Source organism: Vanessa cardui, chromosome 26 (genome assembly GCF_905220365.1).
Source record: "Vanessa cardui chromosome 26, ilVanCard2.1, whole genome shotgun sequence".
Taxonomy (NCBI): Eukaryota; Metazoa; Arthropoda; class Insecta; order Lepidoptera; family Nymphalidae; genus Vanessa; species Vanessa cardui.
The window spans coordinates 7,115,771-7,142,080 of NC_061148.1; the positions used below are offsets into that span (position 1 = coordinate 7,115,771).

General features: G+C 35.2%; 1 protein-coding gene across 1 annotated transcript in view; it reads left to right on the forward strand.

Moving 5' to 3' along the window:
• LOC124540761 (dynein axonemal heavy chain 1-like) overlaps positions 1 to 26,310 on the forward strand; it is a 95,433-nt gene that overhangs the window by 26,290 nt on the left and 42,833 nt on the right. The window contains exons 23-41 of the mRNA XM_047118469.1: positions 927 to 1,026; positions 1,475 to 1,666; positions 2,538 to 2,715; positions 3,074 to 3,206; positions 3,732 to 3,959; positions 4,513 to 4,651; positions 7,005 to 7,183; positions 7,527 to 7,690; positions 8,682 to 8,858; positions 9,457 to 9,580; positions 11,383 to 11,480; positions 11,888 to 11,960; positions 17,491 to 17,608; positions 18,366 to 18,544; positions 18,982 to 19,144; positions 19,953 to 20,063; positions 21,110 to 21,201; positions 23,956 to 24,110; positions 26,023 to 26,140. Of these exons, the coding sequence (XP_046974425.1) occupies positions 927 to 1,026; positions 1,475 to 1,666; positions 2,538 to 2,715; positions 3,074 to 3,206; positions 3,732 to 3,959; positions 4,513 to 4,651; positions 7,005 to 7,183; positions 7,527 to 7,690; positions 8,682 to 8,858; positions 9,457 to 9,580; positions 11,383 to 11,480; positions 11,888 to 11,960; positions 17,491 to 17,608; positions 18,366 to 18,544; positions 18,982 to 19,144; positions 19,953 to 20,063; positions 21,110 to 21,201; positions 23,956 to 24,110; positions 26,023 to 26,140 (2,721 nt within the window). The remainder of the gene's footprint in view (positions 1 to 926; positions 1,027 to 1,474; positions 1,667 to 2,537; positions 2,716 to 3,073; positions 3,207 to 3,731; positions 3,960 to 4,512; positions 4,652 to 7,004; positions 7,184 to 7,526; positions 7,691 to 8,681; positions 8,859 to 9,456; positions 9,581 to 11,382; positions 11,481 to 11,887; positions 11,961 to 17,490; positions 17,609 to 18,365; positions 18,545 to 18,981; positions 19,145 to 19,952; positions 20,064 to 21,109; positions 21,202 to 23,955; positions 24,111 to 26,022; positions 26,141 to 26,310) is intronic.

Below are 26,310 nucleotides of genomic sequence, written 5' to 3' on the forward strand. Positions count from 1 at the left end.
ACAGGGTAAAAATAATTAAGTATTTTTTGTATAAACTTTTTTATTTTACTGGTATAGTATCAAATCCTTGTTATTTAATTAACGTTGCACAACAAGGAAACACTGATCCCCCAAGTTACAGGATATCCTTGATAAATCGTTAAGAAGTTTAAGCCATTATACTGGTACGATTTTTTTATTTTTGAATAAATAAAATTCCTAAAGTTTACTTGAGCTAGAGCCGGGATGATCCAGTGGTTAGAACGCGTATATCTTAACCGATGACCGCGGGTTCAAATCCAGGTCATATTCATGTCTTAATTTGTGTTTATAATTCATCTCGTGCTCGACTGTTAAGGAAATCATTGTGAGGAATACATACGTGTCTAATTTCATAGAAATTATTCCACATGTGAATTCCGCTAACTCACATTGAACTAGCGTGGTGGAATATGTTCCGAACCTTTAGCCCAGCTCGGCCTTAACCCAGCAGTGGGAAATTTACAAGCTGTTGTTGTTGTTACTTTAGCTTTAACGCGCGCGCGCACACACACAAGCAAACACGCATTCATTCTCCTTATCTTTTATTGTTTTTATTTCTTTATGTATAATTTGGTTACGTTCTCATATGTATAATCAATTTATGAAGTTAATAATGGAAGAGCACACTGGTTCGTTGTGGCACAGGCTTTAGCTTATCACAAGAACCAGGGAACTCATTTTTATCTGTAAATTATTTGTTATGAATAAAGCATATTATTATATTATAGCTTTGTGAAGGCTCACCTGGGTGGGTACAACCCTCTTATCGCATATTTTATCTCGCCAACTAAAACACTGCTAGGGATTGTTATCGTAAGGAATGTCTATAGGCAGTGATTACCTTCAATCAGATGGCCCCGTTTGCCAGCCCGCCCTATTTATGATATAAATGAGGATTGTTCTAGGATGACATGGACGAGTTCAGACCTTTGATCCCCGTTATCCAAGCTGTTCGAAATCCAGGAATGAAAGAACGTCACTGGAATGAGTTTATGGAGAAATCAGGTAAAACTTTCTTTATGTGACGGTGCATTGAAATTCAAAGAAATAAATTGCTTGAAGGCTTGGGTTATAAATGTTGTTCAGATCATTACCAAGTAACCAATATTAAGTATTTTTCTTTCGAATAACAAATCAATAATGGCGTATAGATAGAAAATACTGTTAAAGTACTAAAAAACAAAACAATGCTTAACGCCATAGTTATATATAATTAATAAAATTAGAAATTATAACGAAGGGCTGTTGAAAGGCTATTACGGAACACTCTGCAAATACAAGAAACTCGTGAGGTGTTCGCCTGGGAAGCTTCCATCAGCATAATCTTGGGATTAGGGTTCGGTAACTCAATTAGAAACTAAAGTATTTATTTGCCGTACAAAATCAGAATCTTCAATATTTTTATGAAAAATACCACCTACATTAACAAATACGTTATTTATTATTAAAACAGGTATAACAGTGACGATGAATGAGAAACAAACCTTTGCGATGTGTCTCAAACAAGGCGTGGCTCAACACGCTGAAATGATCGCTGAAATCGGTGAACTGGCCAGCAAAGAATACGTAATAGAACAATCTCTTGATAAGATGCTCGCAGATTGGGCCACTAGAGCTATGGAAATGACACCCTATAAGACAACTGGTAATTACTATTTTCTTGCTATAATTGCCAATAATATTTAATGGCTGATTTACTTTTAAGAGCGGGTCGCCTCGAATGGATTTGTAAGTGTCATGGCAACACAAGTCGTTATTTTTTGACAAGCGTCTCGAATGCGATGGTAACTTGCAAACCCATTTCTCTCCACACTCCTCCACATAACATGATAGCCACCTTCCACATAAATTCTCAGCTATCGGTGCCACTTTCAAACTTCCTCTTATATACTCATTCTTTACTCTATCCATTCTCGAAATACCACACATTCCTTTGAACATTCTCATCTCCGCTGCATGCAATTATTTTCTGGCAACTCTTATCAATATATAAAAAATATCATGTCTTGACTGATTGATTCATCATCGCTGAGAGTAACTTAAAGTTGATATTTGGTGAGAAGGTAGTTTTATTAAGTTAATACTAAGAAAGGGATTTTGGAAATTTAAGCCCTGAGGGAGTGAAATAGGGATTGAACGTTTGTATGGCAGGTCGTCATTTCTTTAAAATAAGTAGATATGTATTACACCAATATATTATAATGAGAGTAGTATAAATATAGACAACTTCTATGCGAGCAAAGCCGTGAGCAACAACTAGTATAGTATAATATACGTTTTTTTATAAGTATACAAGTTTTTGGAACCCAATTTGGAAGCTAAATGGTACACCTATGTAGGACACGATTACTATCATTGCTTACCAAATCTCGTTTTTTATCATGATGATCATGTAGTGAAAACCTTGTTTTGTTTTGTAAATAAACTTTTGTTTCTTTCTTTCCTTTCTTTATAATAAAGTATGTGTAATGGTCTTAATACAAAGTCATTTATAACACGTTCAAAATTCAAAATAGGAACGTTCATAATGAAGATAGCAGATGAAACACTTCAGCTATTGGACGAACACTTGTTGGCGACGCAGCAGCTCGGCTTCAGTCCGTTCAAAGCGGCGTTCGAGCTTCGAATTCAAGAGTGGGATGATAAACTTCGATTAACGCAGAAAGTTGTGGACGAATGGATCGAATGTCAGAAGTAAGTTCATCAAGCTTGGAAGTTTTTTGAGATAAATACATTTTTGGATAACACATAATATCTTAAAGTAATTTTAAGATTAGCAATAGAATTTTTTCGATTTATCTTGTACATATATTTATAAAGTTTTAAAGACTTTTAATAAACAGCACAGCACAATTTTAAGAAAAAAAAGCAATCAAATAGGCGATTAATAGCCATAAGTCCGGCCATTGTACAACACTTTTCGTTTGTGCATTTTACTAATTTTGTTTTGTTTTGTTTTTTTTTCTGTCTTTAATCCTAAGCTTTCTTTATTTTTGTTTGTGGTGTACGATAAGGTATATTTCATTTCATTTCATCAATATCATCTGTATAGAGAATGGATGTATTTGGAGCCAATATTTACCTCTGAAGATATATCGCGACAGTTACCTCTGGAAGCGAAGAAATATGGCACGATGGAGAGGATTTGGAGGAGAATCATGTCTGCAGCGGCTGCGTGCCCAAAGGTAACAAAATGAATATTCTGCATTTCATTGCGAAGTTACAGAATTATAAGTATTCAAATTAGTTCGTAAAATAAGTAAATGCCTGATGATTTTTTTAAACACGCTCTTATTAGCTGCTCTTGTAACTATATACCTAAAAAAAATCTTGCAATCTTACTTTTACCCACTTCCCATTTTATATTAGGATGAAATTTTTCACACGCACTGAGTTTTAATGACAATACATGCCTAGCTAAGAAACGTCATTACAAATCCAATGTGGTTCGAATTCACCCCCATGATATGGATATCAAATGACCCTTTCATTTGTTGACAGAAATACGAAAAATAATCACGTCACTTAAATCCAACATGGCGGCATTCAAGATGGCCGATTGGCTATTTGAAATTGCACTCCCATGATATATGACCTGACCTTTTATTTTGGACAAAAATAGCTCCATTTTTTATTTTTAGTGCGTGCTAAAAGCATGTTTTTTTTTAGTTTTTTAAACTATTTAATGCTTTAAATTTTTCTCGGCACAGATCATGTTGATATGTCCAGACAGTCGACTATTGGACAGCTTAGTGGAAGCTCGACACTTACTCGCTGTCGTCTCTCGGGGACTTAATGAATACATGGAACTGAAACGTCTAAGATTCCCGAGATTCTTCTTCCTCAGTGACGACGAACTCTTGGAAATATTATCCCAGTCTCGTAATCCGAGAGCGGTCCAACCTCATCTAAGGAAATGCTTCGAGAATATTGCTAAGGTCAGAAATCATATTTATAAGTATATATATATATATATATATATATATATATATATATATATATATATATTCATCTCTATCTCACGAATTTTCACGAAAACACTTTATTTTGTCATGTGCCCATATTTATTTACCAAACTTATTTTTGTTAAAACTGTGAAGTTGGAATATAGTTGACCTAAATAACAAATTAAATTGTCACCTGGTCTCTGCTGGGCAAAAAGTTTATTTCTTTAAAAGAGTTGTTAATATATACACGGTTATTGGTAAGTCGACGTATTCAAGCTCGGTGGTGACAGGGGTAATTTTTTTTAATAATTTCAACCCTTATATGCACAATAAGATACACTTAGATTATTGGTGGATTTTGAAAAAATCTAAAAAAACGCGATGACTCAAAAATGGTTCACTTTTGTAATGCATATGGGGGTTAAAATTATTGCAAATAGTCACCCCTATCACCTCCTAACAGGAATATTTCGAATTACCAATAACCCTGTATATTAAAAACAAAAACGCTCGATCAAAAAAAGGCTAATAATTTAACTCACAGGTAACCTTTGAACCGGACTTGAAAATCACTCACATGCACTCAAGCGAGGGTGAGATCGTCGAACTTAAATACAAATTCTATCCGAGCAGCAACGTCGAACAGTGGCTGCTTCTTTTGGAGGATACAATGAGACACTCGAGTGCGTAAACATTATTACATTCCTTGAATTGAATCAGTTTCAGAATCGTTAATTATTTAGGGCCGACGAGATGGCCCAGTGGTTAGAACACGCGCATCTTAACCGATGATTGCGGGTTCAAACCCAGGCAAGCACCGCTGATTCATGTGCTTAATTTGTCTTTATAATTCATCTCGTGCTCAGCGGTGAAGGAAAACATCGTGAGGAAACCTGCATTTGACAAATTTCATAGAAATTCTGCCATATTTGTATTCCACCAACCCGCATTGGAACAGCGTGGTGGAATATGTTCCAAACCTTCTCCTCAAAGGGAGAGGAGGCCTTTAGCCCAGCAGTGGGAATTTACAGGCTGTTGTTGTTGTAATTATTTATTATTGTTTAACGTGTACTTATATTAGGTTGGGGAAAAAGTCTTTTCGCATATAGTATGTATGAACTTGTAATAAAATCTCTTTGGCTATACCATTTGTATCTGGCTGGTTTTGGTATCATTAAAAAGTTTTAATTTTAAAGAAGGCACTTCCAAATTCAAATTAGGAATTTGTGTGATTTTCATTTGTTTTTGTTGTTGTTAAAATGAGTGAATCTAAAGAAGAAATTCGATACATTTTAAAATTTTACTATAAAAAAGGTAAAAATGCAACTCAAGCCGCGAAAAAAATTTGTGATGTTTATGGACCTAATGCGGTATCTGTGAGAGTAGCGCAAGTTTGGTTTAAGCGTTTTCAAGCCGGAAATTTTGATATCAAAGATGCATCTCGCTCTGGTCGCCCTGTTACGGACAAAATTGATGCCATTTTTGTAAAAGTGGAGCAAGATCGGCATATTAGTAGTTACGATGTAGCTGAAGAACTGGCAATTGACCACAAAACAGTTTTGACTCATTTGAATAAAGCTGGGTACACAAAAAAGCTCGATATATGGGTGCCTCATGAACTCACTGAAAGAAACCTAATGAACCGTGTACTCATTTGTGATTCTTTATTACGACGTAATGAAACCGAACCATTTTTGAAGAAGCTGATAACTGGTGATGAAAAGTTGATCACATACGACAAGAACGTGCGAAAAAGATCGTGGTCAAAGGCCGGTTAAGCTTCACAGACTGTGGCAAAACCCGGATTAACTCGCAACAAGGTAATGCTGTGTGTATGTGAAGTGGGATTGGAAGGGCATCATTCATTATGAGCTGTTACCGCCCGGCAGGACCATCGATTCAGAACCGATTTCAGAACCAATTGATGAGATTGAAGCAAGAAATTGAGAGAAAGCGGCCAGAATTGATCAACAGAAGGGGTGTGGTTTTTCACCATGACAACGCTAGACCTCACACATCTTTAGCCACTCAACAAAAATTACGAGAGTTTGGCTGGGAGGTATTAATGCATCCGCCGTATAGTCCTGACCTTGCACCTTCAGATTTTCATCTGTTTCGGTCTCTGCAGAATTCCTTAGGCAGTGTCAGGTTAACATCACGAGAGGACTGCCAAAACCACTTGTCGCAGTTTTTCGATCAGAAGCCCCAAAATTTTTACAGCAATGGGATCATGTACTACCAACAAGATGGCAAAAAGTTATGGAACAAAATGGCACCTACATACTTTAGTCAAATGTAAATAAACTATAAAAAAAACTTTTTGAATTTTCATATAAAATACGAAGAAACTTTTTCCCCAACCTATTAGATATGATTCTTATCATTACATAGTATAAAACAAAGTCGCTTACCGCTTTCCGTTCCTAAGTATGCTTAGATCGTTAAAATTACGAAACGGATTTGGATGCGATGTTTTTTAATAGAGTGATTCGAGAGGAAGGTTTTTGTATATAATACATGAACAATATAGTAAAGAAACACTGATTTTAGAATTTCTAATGTAAAGTCGTAAATAAACAAATTCTGTAGCATATTTAGTATCAGTATTGCCCCCACTCGGAGCCGAGCGGGTTGCTAGTTAGTAATATTTTCAGTTATATCTGAATAAAGGTTTATTCTGTACCGGTTTTCTTCCACAGCTTCCAGCTTCATGTTAGGGGTCTAAGGTCTTTGATAATGTCATGGATTATTAGCTTACTTCTTATTAAAATTCATCAATTTCGTGTTAGCCGTGAAACCATAACAAATAGACAACATTCAACATTTCTAATATTCTAATTAAAACTTTAATATCTGACATAGGGACAATTTGCTTTCTATTCGCAATTATTTGTCATTTAAGCCTTTTTAAATCTGAGATCTTGATTCAATTCAAAAGTTAATAAAAATATTTATCAATGTATTAAATAAATAGACTGCGTCACCAAACACAATTACTTGGTTTTATCTACTTGATTTAATTAAAATTTTCAACAGTACGATTGACGCTGGTAGCGTCCATGGAAGAAATCTGGACTCTCCCACGAGACGAATGGGTGCTACGTTGGCCTGGTCAGGTTGTGATTGCTGGATCTCAAACAGCCTGGACAGCTGGCGTTGAAGAAGCAATTGCTGATTACCGTATGGATCTATATTTCGAAGAAATGTTACGACAGGTACTTCTTAATCAAGAAAATCATCATGAGCCGATATGGCCCAGTGGTGACGCGTGCTTTTTAAACGATCATTTCGGGTTCAAACCCAGGCAAGCACCACTTCGTGCTCAGCGGTGAAGGAAAACATCGTGAGGGAACCGTGTGTCTAATTTCAAAGAAATTCTGCCACATGTGTATTCCACCAAGCAACCCTCATTGAAACAGCGGGTGGAATATGTTCCGAACCATCTCCTCAGAGAAATTTTTTAGGCTGTTGTTGTTGTTGTAATTTTAATCTTCAAAATAATTCCAAATTTGAATATTTAATTTAGCTATCGAGAATTTCGATTTGATTTGTTTTTAGTTGGACAGTTTACGTTCACTAGTGAAAGGTGAATTGACATTCTTCCAACGGGAAGTTCTTTGTGCATTAATCGTAATCGAGGTGCACGCAAGAGACGTGACAAGAACGTTAGTCGATGAAAACGTTAAGAATGTTACAGATTTTCAGTGGATTTGCCAACTGAGGTAATATAAACATCTAAAATTAAACATTACTTTATTTTAGTAGGAATATGGTTGTAATTATATCGTCTTAACTATAAGTTGCAATCAAGACGATATTAAATAGTACTAGAGACCAGCTCCGGCTTTTCATAGGTACAATACTGATATTACATATACTACAGAACTTATTTATTTACGACACATCACATTAGAAACTTCCAAAATTATCAGTGTTTCTTCACTGTATTGTCCATGTATTATACAAAAAAAAATCCTTTCCAATCACACTATCTATTAAAAAAAATCGTATCGAAATCCGTTGCGTAATTTTAAAGATCTAAGCATGTATAGAGACAGCGGTAAGCGAATTTGTTTTATACTATGTAATGACAAGATTAATGTAGGTGATATTAACTAAGAAGAGTGAAAAGTTTTCACAACTCATGATCGAAGAGAGGTCAGGCGAATGATTCAAACCCATTTCTAAGTATATTAGATTACTCATAAATAGTTCAGGTATCCAATCAAATTAGCCCCCTAATTGTAAGCGTTTGCTACTGCATTGGAACTGCAAGAAATATTATTCATGCCTCATATCACTAATGCAAATTAAGGTTACTGACCTTATGAACTAAGATGTCATGTGCTTCGTGCCTGTAGTAGGTTCCACACCCCGGGAATCCCGCATAGGTGGGCCGACCGTCAAGGCGTCATGGTAACATGCGTAAGCGATCCCGTGGCTCCCATCGAAAGACGGAGAGGGTACCGCTGGTTTTTTATTGGGTAAATCCGGTGGACCTGGGCGCATTCGGCGTCCAGGAAACTGGGAAGACCCACACACACACACACACACCGCCCCCCCCCCTTTCTATCGTTGGGGAAGCGCGTAATGCGTTTTTCCAGTGAAAAAAAGGTCCCACTTACACAGGATTTATAATGTGTGCCAACCAACTCACAACACTTTCTCACAGCTCTACCACTTAGTAAATAATTAGTTAATCATTACAAACAGATACTATCAAATAATTAAAGATATGAGACCGTTAGAAGAGGATGAATTGCCGGAAATATTTCAAACCGAAGAGCGTTTGGACACATCAATGTACTACCGACAATTTAGCCAGAATTACTGCGACGTCCGGGCTCTGAACTCTATATTTACATATCAAAATGAATATTTGGGAAACAGGTTATTATTTGCATATTATATATGAAAATTATTTTGTATTAAGGAGAAAATATACTAACATGTTTGGACCTTTGTGTCAAAATATGCAAAAGAAAATTTACGGAACGTCAGTCGACAGTTCTTTTCAAGTCACGGTATATTTTCAAAACCATTAATAGGATACGATATACTTAATATTTAATAAATAAGTGTGATGATATAATATTGAGTCGAGATGGCCCAGTGGTTAGAACGCGTGCATCATAACCCAATAAATGATGAATTTTCGTGTGCTTAATCTTTGCTTATGTGGTGTAAAGGAAAACATCGTGTGTAAACCTGCATGTGACTAATTTCAACGAAATTCTTCCACATTTGTATCCACCAACCCGCATTGGGGCAGCGTGGTGGAATATACTCCATAGCTTCTTCTCAATGGGAGACGAGGCCTTAGCGCAGCAGTGGAAAATTTATAAGCTGTTAATGTAATGAAAAAATGTAGCTCATTTAGTAGTTTCTTTGGGCTGCGGTAGCGTTAATACTTAACTACCTATATTTCTTATGTCTATCATATGTTCATCGTTATGTCATCAAAATTAACAATAAATATATTCAACAGTGGTCGTCTCGTGATAACTCCACTGACAGATCGTTGCTATCTGACGCTGATGTGCGCGATGCACTTGAAATTCGGTGGTGCTCCCGCCGGACCAGCTGGTACGGGCAAAACTGAGACTACGAAGGTAGTTAAACCATTTATTCGCCTCTAATCATTTAACAAAAATACAATAAGTAATTGGCAGATGAAGTAAAGATCCATCTGATGGTAAGTGGTCACCACCACCGATAGAAAATGGCACTGCACATTGGAAACTAAAATGATGACCCATGTGCCGATTGCTACACTTGTTCATTCACCCTTCAAACCGGAACACAACAATACTGAGTAGGTACTACTGTTGGGCGGTAGAATAACTGATGAGTGTGTAGTACCTATCCAGACAAACTTGTCCAAAGCCCTATCACCACGTAAAATAGGTATAACATATTTATATAATTATTATCTCTCACATAATAAACTTGTACATAAGCATTTATGAATTTAATAATTGACTACATTGGTTACTCTAGATTATCTTTTCTATTTTATATGAAAATAACTTATTCTCGAGACTTATTATATATACTATTGTCAACTTTCAATTTATTTCTCCGTTGGCTTACGTATTTCCCGGACATTAAATTTTTGTCCTTATCCTAGGAGCTGGCTACCGTTACGTCCGATTTCATTATGAACGGTTCAGTGATTTTGTTATGATAGCTACTTTCGTATTTAATATTAGTGTGGTATTTTTAAAGTACGCTAGATAACACAAACCGTCTGTCAATTTTTGTTTTTTTTTTCGAAATGAGTTTGCTTTTGTCCTTATGGCCTCTAAAATGTCACCGACGGGGTAGGGACGTTAAAATACTCAAACCTGTTGGGAACCTATTTAAGGGCTCAGAATACACGTGTCCTAAGGGTGTCGTACGCTAGTCGGTAAATAAGAGGAACTCGACCCCGCAGGGCGAGCGTCTAAGCAAGCGTGCCCAAAATTTCTGCTATGATGCCCTTTAGTTTCTGTTCGTATAATCGTTATAAACTGTAATAATACTTCTAAGGTAGTAAATCAAATCAATTCAGTCATAACCTACCTTCGGTAGAATTTTGTGGCTTAAATATTGCTGCAATACCTGCAAGGTAATGATTGGGTGTTATCTATCCTAATCTAAATGAGTGAATATGGTAAATTAAATAACTCTTAATTTCATTGATTTGCCAATTCGGAAATAAATATTTACTTACTAGATAAAGACACAGGTCGCTCGTATAAAATAAATAGAACTAAACAAATATAAATATACGAAATAACGCACGAAATTATTACTTGGAACACAGTTTCTGAACGCACCCGTAAACGTCAAACATGGCCGCCCGTTAAACTGTCATGTCGTTGAATTTCATGGATCTAATATCGAAATTTTATGTAATTATTATTGTTGTGTTGTTTTAGGTTATGGGTCTCCAATTCGTCTAGTGCTATTATGCCTTCAAAATTAATTTGAGCATGTAATCTCGACCGAACCGATCAATCTCCATCGTGTCTTCTCCATCGCACGTGACATTGGCGAAATAATCTGTGCCTCTTTGGCACAAATAAAAGCCACAAAAAAAAAAATAATATCGAAATATCTCGATTATACGAATTTTGCAGATATGATTCTTATTTGTTGACTAAACAATCATTATTTTTTTACCTGCACGAAATTATTAATCTATATTAATATCATAAATATGAAAGTCTTTGTCTATCTGTCTATACATCACGACTAAACCGTTGCACCGAATTTGATTAAATTTGATATGAAGCAAAGTTGAGCTCTAAGAAAGGACATAGGCTACTTTGTTGCCTGACACATGACAACCAACACCCTAAAACACAAGTGAAGCCGCAGGTGACTAGTAGTATGGATATGAATATTAAATTTGTTTTATTACTTTTAGGATTTAGCAAAAGCACTAGCAGTACAGTGCGTAGTGTTCAACTGTTCTGATCAACTCGACTTCATGGCAATGGGAAAATTTTTCAAAGGACTCGCAGCGTAAGATTAATTATTATTATTCAAATTTGTATCCAAAAGGTATTACAAATATGTATGGAATTAAAGATAAATAATAAACAAATAAATATTAGACACCATCACAACACTCTGACCCCAAAGTAAGTAGCTATGGAAAATCAGAAGTAATAAGGACAACATATGATCGATATGTACACCGGATTTATGGGTACGCCATTCTTTGGTCCCTGGTTCGATATAGAAATAGTTCATTTGTTTTATATGTTGTATTAGGTCAGAGTTTTTGTGGTACCGTCGTCGTTTTGAGCTACAAATAAATAGACATTGAATATTTAAGTCATTACTATATCATTGTTAGCTACGATTCTGTATTTAAATATTTTGGTTTGGACTATTTTCTAACCTAAAATTTGTTCAAACATCTTCAGATCAGGAGCTTGGGCGTGTTTCGATGAATTTAACAGAATAGACATCGAAGTATTGTCGGTAGTCGCTCAACAGGTAAATTGATTATATTTTTACAATAATTAAAGAAGTTTTGTATTTCAGGCCATTACCATAACTAGTACCCATAACTTTGCTATTTTCCATTTCTCATCACTAATTTTTCTTGTCTCAGATAAATTACACATTAAAACACACGTGTATTTGGAGTGTCTGATTTTATAGTCGCAACGTCTTCATTTTGAAACTTACACCTGTACAAAAAGTCGTTACGAAATTCACTGGTATTTGTTGTAAGCCCGTCTGGTAGCACCCAGTGATCAGTGTAGTAATCAATTTCCTTACAAGAATGCTTTATAAAAACAAGCCTGGATGTTACGGGTTCCATTAATAATAATAATAATAATAAGCCTTTTATTTCCTTAACTTCAGTACAACGTTTACAAGTATGCTATATAAATTTACAAAAAAAAGAAAAGAAAAAAAAAGTTAAGGCCCCTAATGGGTATAGGCCTCCTCCAACATCTTCCAGGTTGTCCTTTGCTTTGCCTTTTCTGTCCAGTCCGGTCCTGCAATTTGTTTAATTTCATCGACCCAGCGTTCTCTGGGACGCCCTCTGGGTCTCTTGCCACTTGGTCCTGTCCAATTAGTAACCCGTTGTGTCCATCTCCCATCAGTCAATCTTGCCACGTGTCCAGCCCACTTCCATTTTAATCGTTTCATATGATGGAGTGTATCTAAAAATTTGGTTTTTTTGCGTATACTTTCTGATTTTTGTTTGTCTTTTAGCTTAATGTTGAGTATATTCCTTTCCATGGCACGTTGGGTCTTCTGTATTTTATCCCTTGTATTTTTGTTATATATCCATGTTTGTGATCCATATGATAGGCAGGGGAGCAAACATCCATCCATTACTTTCTTTTTTAGTGTTAAGGATAATTTTGATTTCAATATTTCTCTTAAGTTCCAAAACTTACTCCAGGTTATGTTTACTCTTCGATCTATCTCGTTTTTGTTTCTGGATTTGTCAAATGAGATGCTTTTTCCTAAGTAAATGTAGCTGCCTACATAGTCCAAGCTTTGTACGTTGTCGACTATTATCGGGGTTTGAAGTGAGTTGGTCATTATTTTTGTTTTTGATGTATTTATTTGTAATCCTATACTGTTGCTTATTTCGCATAGCTGTGATATCATTTCTTGCAATTGTTTACCTGATGTAGAGAAGAGGACTATGTCGTCAGCGAATCTAAGGTTGCTTAGGGTTTTTCCATTTATGTAGATACCTTTTCGCTCCCATTGTAGATCTTTCATTATATGTTGAAGAACGGATATAAAAATCGTAGATGATAGCGGGTCTCCCTGTTTCACGCCTCTACATATTTTTATTTTTGGCCCTATTCTATCAAGCTTCACGCGACTTGTACTTTTGCTATAGATATCTTTTAGGATGTTTATATAAGTTTTAGATGTACCTTGGTTTTCTAATGCTGGCCACAAGCTGTCGTGGGATATGGAGTCGAAAGCTTTTGCGTAATCTATAAAAGCTAGGTATAAAGGTTGCTGACGTTCCTGGTGTTTCTCGATAATTTGTTCTAAGGTGTGGATATGATCGATTGTACAAAAACCTTTTCGAAATCCTGCCTGTTCTATAGGTTGGTGTGATTCTATCTCTGACTCTATTCTTTTGTTCAAGCAGGCCGCAAATAATTTGTATATAGTAGGGAGTAGACTGATAGGACGGTAGTTATTCATATCTGATGGATCTCCCTTTTTATATAGCAATATTATTCTCGACTCTGTCCATTTCGCTGGAACTTTTTGTTCTACGAGAATTTTATTGAAAAGGTTTGTAAGAGTCCTAGCCAGTATGTATTTTCCTAGTTTAAGTGCTTCGTTCGGTATATTGTCATGTCCGGGGCTTTTATCTTGTTTAAGTTTGTCTATTTGTTTTATTATTTCGGGTTCTTCAAAAGATTTTACAATTGATGACGTCGTTGTATTGTCTAGTTGATATAGGTATTCATCGTTACTTGAATCACAATTTTTATAGCTGTACAGTTCTTTGTAGTATCCTGTAGCAGTCTCGACGATATCTGTTCGTGTTTGTATGTGTTTGTCAGATTTTTTTGATGATAGGTTTGGAATCCATTTTTTACTAGAATTTAATTGATTAAAGGCTTTTTTTTGGCTTCCGGTTTTTAGTAAGTTTGTTTCTATTATCCGCATTCTGTAGTTTTCGTAGTCTTTTTTTAATTTCTTATCTGTGGTCTTAAATAGGTTACTAAGTTCTTGTTTTTCTTCTCTGCTTTTTGGGTGTTTACGCTGTAGTTTTATTCGTTTATCTATTAAGTCTTTTGTTTCTGGTGATATAATGTTCTTTTTTTCTTTTTTATAGGTTATGTTATTCATACTTTGTGTGATAGCTAACTCTATTTTATTGTAGGAGGAGTCGATATCGTCATTTGTAAATTCAGTTATATTTTGTATTTTGTTTGTTAATGTGTTTAAGAATGTATTTATATTTTCCTCCCCTTGCAATATGTTCCGATGGCTTCCAAACTTTGCTCGGCCTTTCTTTTGTTTTTTAAAGTTTAGTGTTCCCCGTATTAGTTTATGGTCGCTAGCGAAAAGGTTGTTATATAATGTTTCTATGTTTAAGAATTTTTGGGGAGTATTACTGAGAATATAATCTATTTGGTTTTTAATATTGCCGTTTGGGCTAGCCCATGTCCATAACTTTTCTGCTTTTTTCTTAAATAATGTGTTTATTATCGTAAGTTTATTTTCTAGAGCAAACTCTAGTAGACGTTCTCCTCTATCGTTTCTGTTGCCAAAGCAGTATGGTCCCATTATTAAATTTTCGCCTTGCTTTCTTTGTCCTATTTTTGCATTTAGGTCTCCCATGACAATAATTATTCCATTGGCCAGGGTGTGGGCCGATTGTAGTTGTTTGTAGAAAGATATTATATCTTCTTCTGACGCTTCTTGAGTGGGGGCATATACTTGTATTAAAGATATTTTGGTTTCTTCGAATTGAAGATTTAATATACATACTCGTTCTGATATTCCGACGTAGTTCTCGATGTTTAGCTTATATTTCTTTTTTATCAAGAACCCTACTCCGTATAAACCTTTCGTTTCTCCTGTATAGCAAAAAATATGGTCATCAAGTTCTTCTATGCAGTTTCCGAATTTTCTAACTTCCGATAATCCAATAATGTCATATTTTATATTCTTTAATGAATTTGTAAGTAATATCATTCTTTGTGAGGATAAGAGCGATCTTACATTATATGTACATATTAAAAGTTTTTGCTGTGTTGGAGGGTTGTGGTCGTTAGTCCCCGCGGTGACCAGCCGTGTTGGAGACTTTCGTGAGGAGGCCGCATTTTGTCAATTTAATTTTGATCGTGACTGTGAGAGCACGATCGAGGTGTTACTTCTGTTCGGAGGTGCAGAAGGCAAGTCTTTATTCCGGTTTGAGGTTTTCACTATGTATTGTTGGATATTTGCATTTTGTCTTTTTGAAGGGTTTTTAATATTGTTCTTTTTTGAACCTTCAATTTTGTCTTCCGGTGACTCAGATAGGTTCCTTTTGTTAGCGTGCTGGGTTTGTTTTGATTTTTGATGTTCGTGATTTTCTTGGTCTTTAGGAATAATAATAAGTTTATTATATTTTAGAAAAGCTTTATTGCCTTTATTCCTTTCTTCGTGTAGTTGGGCACTTAATTTTTTACGCTCTTCTAATATTTCACGTGGAAAATCTTCTTTAATATAATATGATGTACCATTAAGTTTTCTCTTGTTTTTCATTATGTTTATTTTTATGCCCAGTGTAGAAAGGGTTACAAGAACAGGTCTTATTTTTCCATCATTTTTTAACCCTAGACGTTTCACTTCTTCTATGTTTGTTTCATTATATCTTAATCCCATATTTTGTTCTAAAATATCTAGTATTTTCTTCTGTAAATTAAAATAATTATTTTCGCCTTCTTCAATTCCAAAAAATATTAAATTTTTCTTTCTAATTTTTCGCTCTAATTGCTGTATGCGTTGGCTCTGGATATCCACGGTGTTTTGTAATGTATTGTATTTAATTTCTAAGTTTGCGAATTTTTCATCAATGTTATTATTTATAATTTGTGGGATACTTTGTTTCATATCTCGTAGCTCATTTGTTTGTTCCTCGAATTTTGACTGTAGATTTCTTATTAAAGTTGCAAGTTCTTCCATTTTTTATTTTAGTTTAAGATGATGTTTGTCTTTTTGTGTAAAACACGCCCTCTAATAGTAGTTGTTTGAAGTACGTTAATGTAGCCGATATTTCGATTTATCTGGTGCGCTAATTGGTTGCACTTCTCCTCTTTAGGTGGCGCTAGTACTAGTACAAAACATTAATTATTTCTTTATTTTTGTGTATTGTACAGTGCCACCTTGTGGTGAGTTCTTGGAGCACGTTTTAGCAAGGTGGTATAGATTTATTATCTAGCGGTTTCTTTAGACGTCGCTAGATGTCGCTGATGAGTACGATGATTTGTGTTTTTATATTCTTTGTGTTTTTTAGGTTATATCAGACAAATAAATTTAATAAATGCTAAAACACAGATTTCACGAGTTTAAGGAGAGATTGTTTATTTTATGTTGATGTTAAAATCACTGTTTTTAACTGTCTTTGTTTCATGTAGTGCACAGAATGAGTCCAAAAAGTCTCAACACTATTTTTACGAATTTTAGTAAACTATTGATGCCACTCGTCTCACTTTTACGCTTAGTCTTTGTATTGTCTCATGAAACACCATTTAAACGCAACTTAACACTTAAATTGTGGTTATTTTTATTTATTTTACTGTAAATATCACAGAGCCGAAAACTAACGTAACGCAAGCTAGCGCCCTCTTCGGGTTCCATTACAGAACGGGTTCCATTACAGAACACTAATTATTGTAAAAAAAACAGCATTGTAAATCTGTTTATTTGAAAAGAATAACTATGCGAGTTTATTGTCGTTTCTTCTCGCTGGATGCTGCTTTCTGAAACGGTGGTAGTATTTAAATATCGACGATTCAAATGCCGGAAGACGCAGCGCGGGTAGGCCCCCACCTATCCCCTAAACCCCCAGAAGGTAGTCCGACGACCTGATGAAGGTCGCGGGAAGCCGCTGGTTGTGGGCTGCAAGACCGGGCGTTGTGGCGATTTTTGGGGGAGGCCTATGTCCAGCAGTGGACGTCCTTCGGCTGAAATGATGATGATGATGATTCAAATACGCTTCATTGTGAGGTCTACGTGATTAAAAATGATTTGATTTGAACTCTCAAATTTGAAATAGTTCATATTTCTTTAACAACTACGCTCTGAGTACACAGGCCGCTAAGACTGTAAATATATATATATATATATATATATATATATATATATATATATATATATATATATATATATATATATATATATATATATATATATAATTCATCTTGTAAATGTAAATTTTTTATATTACGAACCTCTACTAATTCTACTAAAAACCTTAATAACAATCTACTTCGAAGGAATTTTTCCAAAATATTTATATTTTATTACTTCCGGTCAGGTGGTCACAATACAAAAGGCTCAAGTCGCCAAACAAGAAAAATTTATATTTGAAGGTTGCGAATTACCCCTTAAGGCTTCTTGTTCGGTTTTTATTACCATGAATCCTGGATACGCAGGTAACGATATTATAAGTATATAATAATACTATAATATATATACTAAATTAATGAAAGACAGACAGATAAAGCCCAATCTCTTTATCATAATCCGTCATTAACACAGTTCAGTTTAGCACGGGATGAAATACAGAAACGTAACCATGTAGGTTGAAATTCATTAGAGTTTGCTTATATTTAAAAGCTATATTCAACTTTGAAAGATTCTACAATATTTTAATTTCTAAGTGACAAAGAATCTATAGCCCTTTTTTGGGTAACTTCTAGATTATTCTATATATGTGTTTTAATGTATATGTGTTTGAGCTGAGATGAGCAATGGTGAGAACGCGTGCATCTTAACTGATGATTGCGGGTTCAAACCCTGGACAAGCACCACTGTATATGTATATGTGCTTAATTTGTGTTTATAATTCATCTCGTGCTCGGCGGTGAAGGGAAACATCGTGAGGAAACCTGCATGTGTCTAATTTCATCGAATTTCTGCCACATGTGCATTCCACCAACCCGCATTGGAACAGCGTGGTGGAATATGTTCCAAACCCTCTCCTTAACAGAAGAGGAGGCCTTATCTCAGCAGTGGGAAATGTACAGGCTGTTACTTTAATCTTTTTTATGTGTTATAATTACTAGTTGGAATCTGCGAAGCGCAATCGCTTTAATAGTGATAGTATGTAGTAACATTGGTCTGATACCGACCGCATCAACTGGTATAAGTTTTAAGAAAAATATAATAAGCTATTTTAATGTTATAAAGGCCGCACTGAACTGCCCGATAATCTGAAAGCACTCTTCCGACCAATCGCAATGATGGTACCAGACTACGCACTAATAGCAGAAATATCGTTGTTCTCGTATGGTTTCTTTGAAGCGAAGATTTTGGCCGGAAAAATTACAACAACGTTTAGACTTAGTTCCGAACAATTGTCATCACAGGTAAATTATATTTGGATTAATTTTATTCACTGCAATATTTACATTCCCTCTTCGCATCTTCCAAATGAAAGAATGCCTGTTTTATATCGCAAATTCGAGCAAGCACTATGTTTAGGAGCTGTTTTTGGTTGTATTTGAGATTAATATAATTGCTCAAAAATACCTGAATAAAAATATGCACAATTATTTTAAAAATGCCAAATTTTGCGTTTTCAAATCCGGACAAGCTAAGATCATGTGTATATTTTAGGTCTATAATTGAACTGCTGAATGATCAGCGGTGAACGAAACTGCGTCAAACCTGCATGTACTTATTCTGTCACATTTATATTTTCAACCCCAAGAAAGCGTTGAAGCCCAGAATGAGAAATTTCATAACAAGATATTTATAAATACAACTTGTTAGCTAAAATCTTTATGATTTGACAACTCGACAGGAACATTACGATTTTGGCATGCGAGCTGTGAAAACCGTGATCCTCGTAGCTGGTAATCTTATCCGTCAAATGCCAGATGGTGACGAACGGCAAATTGTCCTGCGAGCTTTGCGTGATGTTAATGTACCGAAATTTCTCGCTGATGATTTAGTTCTTTTCAATGGTAATATTATGATCATACTGTTTGATATATTATATCGACAGTTAGTCATTGCTCTGTTGACTAACTTATGAGGCCATAGGAATTTAGGGGTCCTGGGCTCACATCCCAAGCCGTACCATCAAAGTATTTTTTTATTTTTATATTATGTAGGTATGCAGACGAACATATGGGCCACCTCATGGTAAGCGGTCACCACCGCTCACAGAAAATGGCACTGTAAGAAATGTTAATTATTACTTACATCTTCTATGCGCAATCTTGGGAATTAAGATGTTATGACCTTTGTACAGACGTATAGTAACACACTCACTCACCCTTAGAACCGGAACATAACAATATTGAGCATTGCTGTTAGGCGGTAAGTATATGATGAATGGATGACACCAACCCAACGCTTGCTTAATAATAGTAAAGGATAAATCAGATTGATCTGATTGACGAATAAGAATAATCCTTGGTTTACTTACCGGTGCTTCTTGGAAGAGTTTAATAACAGCTTTACTATTTTTTTATTGACATATAACTACTGAACGTATTCGATCGATGACTAAAAAACGCGAAATCATCCGTAAATGCCTATATCGGCTAATTCTTTATAATGACCCTTTCTACTTTTTTAATTTAAAGCCAAGCGGGTGGGTAACAGCTGTGTTTTATCTTAAAAATAACGATGTAAGTGTGCTTGCAAGATTCTATTCGAATAAATCATATCATGATCAAGTTTTTGGCTTCGATTTTGAACGGACCATTTAATATTGAAATGAAATTTTGTTTTCAAAGATTTATTTTAACACGTAAACAATTCCAGGAATAATTTCTGATCTATTTCCGCGCGTGGAAATACCTGTGGTGGACTATGGTATCATGGAGCAGTCTATACGGAATATGTTAATCAAGAAAGGATATGATGATCTTTATAGTAAATATCTTAATATATATTTATTCACAATCTTCTAAGTACTAAAATAAGTTTTAACGGCGCTTATCTGGCGAGTCATATAATACATTTTGTTTATGGTATAAAAAAGCAAACAAGCTTATGAGCCTGATGGTAAATGGTCACCTCCGCCCTCAATAAACAATGGCGCTTCAAAAAATATTAATCATTCCTTACAACGCCAAGGGCAACCAACCTTGGGAGCTAGGATGTTATGTCCTTTGTGCCTGTTACACTAGCTTACTCGTCTTATAAACAACGGCGTTTAATCATTCCTTACATCGCCAATGCGCCATCTACACCGGAAACTAAGATGTTATGCCCTTTGTGTATGTTATACTAGCTAACCCGCCATTCAAATCGACACAACAATATTGAGTACTAGCGTTTGGCGGTTGAATATCTGATGAGTAGATGGTACCTACCTGGATAGGCTTGCACAATGCCCTACCACAAATTGAATCATCTCAGTACTCAAACTAGCTTCTCACTTTTACAGACTACGTTTAAATCGTAATTCATTAGTGATTTATGCGGCGTTGTATGCGCCGTATAAATCACTAATGATATAGGCCCTAGTCCAAATTTTCCAAGTTTTTCCGATATCTTTAATTATATGTACATCTAACCCTTTGTAATTAATCGCTCTAGAGGGAGAACTTTGTCAAATAACATTTAGTGATAACAACATACAATGCCCCTTGGGAGATGTTAAGTCAAAGCACCCCAAGTGGGTCAAACCGCGCCCAAATTCAGGAACATCTTTATCGGTTTCCTTTCCTTCATTGACAAATTTTTCAAACTTTTGGTGTATTTTTGGAATTGTTCTTATTGCTCTTCTAATGTTAATAATTCATTGCCCGCACATCCAAATAAATCACTGTGTTTTTGCATTTACATATAATACCACCTGATAAAAAAACTGGAAGAGAGAGTTCGTTAAACCCCATATTTGGACTCACAGTGAGGAATGAAAATGCGACTTTCATATAGCTTACCAATTAAGTAAATATTGTATTTATTTACAGCGTTTATATTTAAAATCATTCAGTTATATGAGACGACTGTTGTCCGTCACGGATTGATGTTGGTTGGACCTGCTGGTGCTGGGAAAACTAAGGTATAACTTTTGAAGATTTTTGTATATTTTGGTAATAAGTCCCTTGATGGTGGAATTCCTAGCGTATGCGAGCTAGGCCGCGATAAAATCTGAAGACTAAGATATCATCATCCTCCTGCCCTTATCCCAATTTTATTTGGGGTCGGCGCAGCATGCCTTCTTCTTCCATACTTGACGACCTCCGTGGTCGAGTGGTGAGTACACCGGTTTTCATGGGTACGCCACTCCGAGGTCCCGGGGTCGATTCCCGGCCGATTCGATGTAGATATTAGTTTTCTATGTTGTCTTGGGTCTGGGTGTTTCTGGTAACGTCGTTACTTCTGATTTTCTATAGCACAAGTACTTTAGCCGCTTACATTGGGATCAGAATAATGTATGTGATGTTGTCTCATACTTCTTTCACATAATCCATCCATCAATTCTTTGGTCGTCCTCTACCTATATATCTACATCCTTTCTGACGGCGAAGATACCTGTATCTATCCTTTTTTGGTATTTAGTAATCAGTTTTGCGTTCTAAATTGTACCGATCGATCGCGTCCTTCTATTTTTGTTTTATAAATTATGTTTTGTTTTTTGCTAACAAAGTATACTACGACACAACTTAGATATAGCATCGGCGAATTCAATAAAACCGATTACTGCCGATTCATACATCATATTCACATAAGAAATAAATATTGATATTTTGAGATAGCGTACTTAATTCGGATGTGATCGGTTTAACGAATTTTGCCGATGCTACATCTAAGTTGTGTCGTACTATACTAATATGTATATCAATATATTTGAAGATAGATATCTCATGTTTATTAAATAGCAAGAAAATCGTGTGTGTCATTTTTTCCGATAGAATTTGACGTCACGCGGTACTAGTGATGTACATAAGGTTAACAAAATCGATTAAAAAAAATAAAAAGTTATAAATTGTATTTATGTAATGTTATATAACATGTCAATTAATGTTCCACAAATTAAATTTATTTTATATTGTTATTGTGATATTTTTGATTATTGTTAAATAAAATTAATTTGCATATTTAAATACATAACTTCTTTAATGTATGTAAAGGAAACATGTGAGGAATTTGAGTTAATTTTAAAGTGAATAAAATTAAATTTCCAAATTAAATTTTGAAAAGATATTATTTTAACTGTATACATTATACATGATTGCAAAATGACGCTCTTATTACATACGTAATGTCTTTATGTAATGCAACACATACATTTATATAACATGTAATCTATTAAATGTTTACAAGAAAACTCATATCCATTTCTGATTTTTCCTGCAATCTCAGCCTCACCGATCAATCGTATCAAAGTCAAAAACCTTTATTCAAAATGGTAGTGTTTAAACTTTCTTATTGATAGTCGAAAATCTACCACCGGTTCGGAATATAATACCTCAGACCTGAGAAGAACCCGCGAAAGAAACTCAGCGGGATCTATTTTTCTTTTTTTGTATAATATCAATTTACAATATACAATAATAAACATATTTTTGTTTTTTGAAACAGTCTGGAGGCGATCATCTCATTCCCAAGGAGTGCAGTCAACTAGAAAGTAATTAGTGCTGTAATATCCTTTAGCACACAAACGCTCTTTAATGATTCAAAATTAAATATCTCCTTAATAGCTTATTTATTTATTTTATGGTATAGGTAATAATTCTTTTTTTTTATGGTATAGGTTGGTGAACGAGCAGATGGGCCACCTGATGGTAAGTGGTCACCGTTACCCATAGACAATGACGCTGTAAGAAATATTAACTATTCCTTACATCGTCAATGTGCCATCAACCTTGGGAACTAAGTTATTATGTCCCTTGTAGCTGCAGTTACACTGGCTCACTCACCCTTCAAACCGGAATACCACAATACTGAGTACTGTTATTTGGCGGTAGAATAACAGATGAGTGGGTGGTACCTACCCAGACGGGCTTGCACAAAGCCCTACCACCAAGTCTTCGAAATCAGTACTTACTATTAAATATTTATCGTTATCGATAAAATTTAATATTTTCGATCGTTACATCATTAGTTAGTAGACACCTGCGCGATATAAACTAGAAATAGATGCGTGGTGTGTAATTGAGTTGCTTCATACACGTTTGGATGTTATGGCATTCGAAAATGGAATTGGAATACAATTTGCTCACGTGGACTTCCCCTCGTCTTAACACTAGCCATATGTTTTTTTGTAACGGTTTTTAAGGTGAATTACAGTAGTGAACTGATGGAAAATCGTCATATAAGAATAAATCGTTATAACCCCCTCAAACCGAGATGTTCCATTGGTTAGAAGGCGTGCATCTTAACCGATGATGACGGGTTCAAACCCAGGCAAGCACCGCTGATAGTCTGTAAATTCTGCCACATGTGTATTCCACTAACCCGCATTGGAACGGCGTAGAGGAATATGTTCCAAAACCTTCTGCTTATAGGGAGAGAAGACATTAGCCCAGCAGTGGTAAATTTACAGGCTGTTATTGTTATTGTTCTTGAAGGTACCGCAAACACCCAGACCCAAAACAACATAGAAAACTAATGAACTTTTTCTACATCGACTCGGCCGAGAATCGAACCCGGGACCCCGAAGCGTACCCATGAAAACCGATGTACAACACTACTTGATCACGGAAATCGTCAAATAAATTGTATTTTTCTTGAAAAATAAAATTTTCTACATTTTTTTTTCTCTTTGATTAGTTTGATTAAAATTTCTAATAAAACAGTTGTCTTTCACCAGTGCTACGAATTCCTCCGAGACGCCTTAACAGCCATTAAAGGAAAATTAGCTCCAGACGGCTTTCCCTTCACTCCGGTACATACTTTCGTCGTTAATCCGAAATCCATCACAATGGGGCAGCTTTACGGTGAATTTGATCTACAAACTCACGAATGGTATTTGTTTCTTATATACATAAGGTTAGGTTAGTTAGAAAAGTAGATAGACCCCGCCTTCGCACGGATACTTGACATGTATCGTTGTATTTTGACCAAATTACAAAACATCATTGTAAATTGTTGCCTATGTGTTATTCAGATGTATAACCTATGTATATCACTGTAAAATTTCATCCGTTTATTATTTTTTTCGTGAAAGTGTAACAAACTTACACATACATCCATCCTGATAAACTTTTGCATTTATAGTATTGATAGGATATGTATAACCGATTTCTGCTGAAAGAGTAAGTAATACATATTTTCTCTGACAAAATATTAAAATCTTGTACAACATAATCGCCATCATTGATAAATGATATAGAGTATATAATAATTTATTGAATTCATAAAAACTTTAACAAAAAGAAAAACCGACTTCAAACAAAACACTATTTCAAAACAAATTTATATATACTAAAAAGTCAAAAAAAAATTAGGTACGTATTCAAAATATTTTATAGACTTCTCCTTCGTAAAATCAAATGAAAAATATCAGACTATTTAAATGTCGATTTACGATTATATAACGTAGCTACAATTACCGTTGTTTTGGAGCCGATTTGTATTCATACATTTATCGCGCACACACACAATGCAAATTTAAGACTTACATAGTTTTCATATGGATACCATCATCAGAACTGGACCAAATTAAAATGGGACCACATAGGAAGCACAAGCTTTCAAAAAAAAAGTCATTCATTCATCATCCATCAAAAATTCATCCAGTGAAAAGTTAAGAAGTCGGTTGAAAAACGGTCAATCAACCTAGGACTATTCTGGATAGTTTAATTTATTGTGTTGTTGCAGAAAATAAATAGTTTCAAAATAAAACAGACAAATACAAGCACAAATATTGGACGAATGTTTACGATGAAAATTATTTACACGTATCTTATACTATTTTATGGACTTTACAGTATAGGGGTATCTCATCATCATCACCAGTCTGTATTAATACACTGCTGAACTTAGGCCTCCTCCAACTCGCACCACTGAGCCTGATCTTCGTCTCTTGTCATCCATGTTCTACAAGCCATCCGTTCCGTGCCATAGGCAGGGACTGGTCACATCTGTGGAATGACTGGTAGCCTTTGGGGCTAGAAAGTTCTAGAGTGGAGACTGGAAATCGGCAAGCGTAGTGTAGAACACCCAGTGGCACTGTGGAGATGAATCTCAAATAGACAAAACACACACACACACACACACACACAATCTCATTAAAGTTCTTTGTTTATATTTCCATATATACATAGTCAAGGTGTATGTTTTCTTTAATTATGGCAGGAAGGGTGAATTTCCTAACATAATAATAATATCATAAGTTAATTATACATAAATACAATTCTGCTAACTTGTTAACTAACATTATTCGTTGTATTAACAATATTATTTTGTCTGGTAACATTTTTATATAATACCTGTAATATACCGGTTGAGATATACACATATACTTTTAAATAATGAAAATACATATACAAAATATGGTCCTCCGAGCCGGATGTGAATCAGCGATTTATGGTTTAAACAGTTATTTATACTCATAACCATTTGTCTTTTTCTTTTAAATTTCTAATTGCCAATGACATAAATATATTAGTATGTTATTACATAGTAATTTTTAAAACAACCTAATATACAAATATTAAACCTTGATTAATTTAAAAAAGGGTAGGTGGACCTTTGTCGACGCAGAGGCGTGAAAACGCACCTCTTAGGTACTTCCTATTGGCAGTAGTCACTGTGGTGGTAGTGGCCAGGTGCCAAACCAAAAAAAACCTTGTAACATATCCATACAAGATATCCAGTTTGATTTACCAACAAATAATTAAAACAGTATTTGAGGTAAAGATGTGATTGTCCATAGGACGGATGGTATTCTATCGAGTTTAGTCCGTGCTGGTATAGCGGTCGAAGATACAGACAAACGGTGGTACGTGTTCGATGGTCCCGTTGATGCCGTGTGGATTGAAAATATGAACACAGTGAGTTTAAATGATTTGTTTTTTAATAAGTCTCCTCTCTCTTTGGGAAGGTTGGGAACATTTTCCACCAGGCTATGTGGATACACATGAAGCAGAATTTCGTTGAAATTAATCACATGCAGGTTTCCTCACGATGTTTTTCTTCGCCGTCGAGTACTTGAACTTTGACA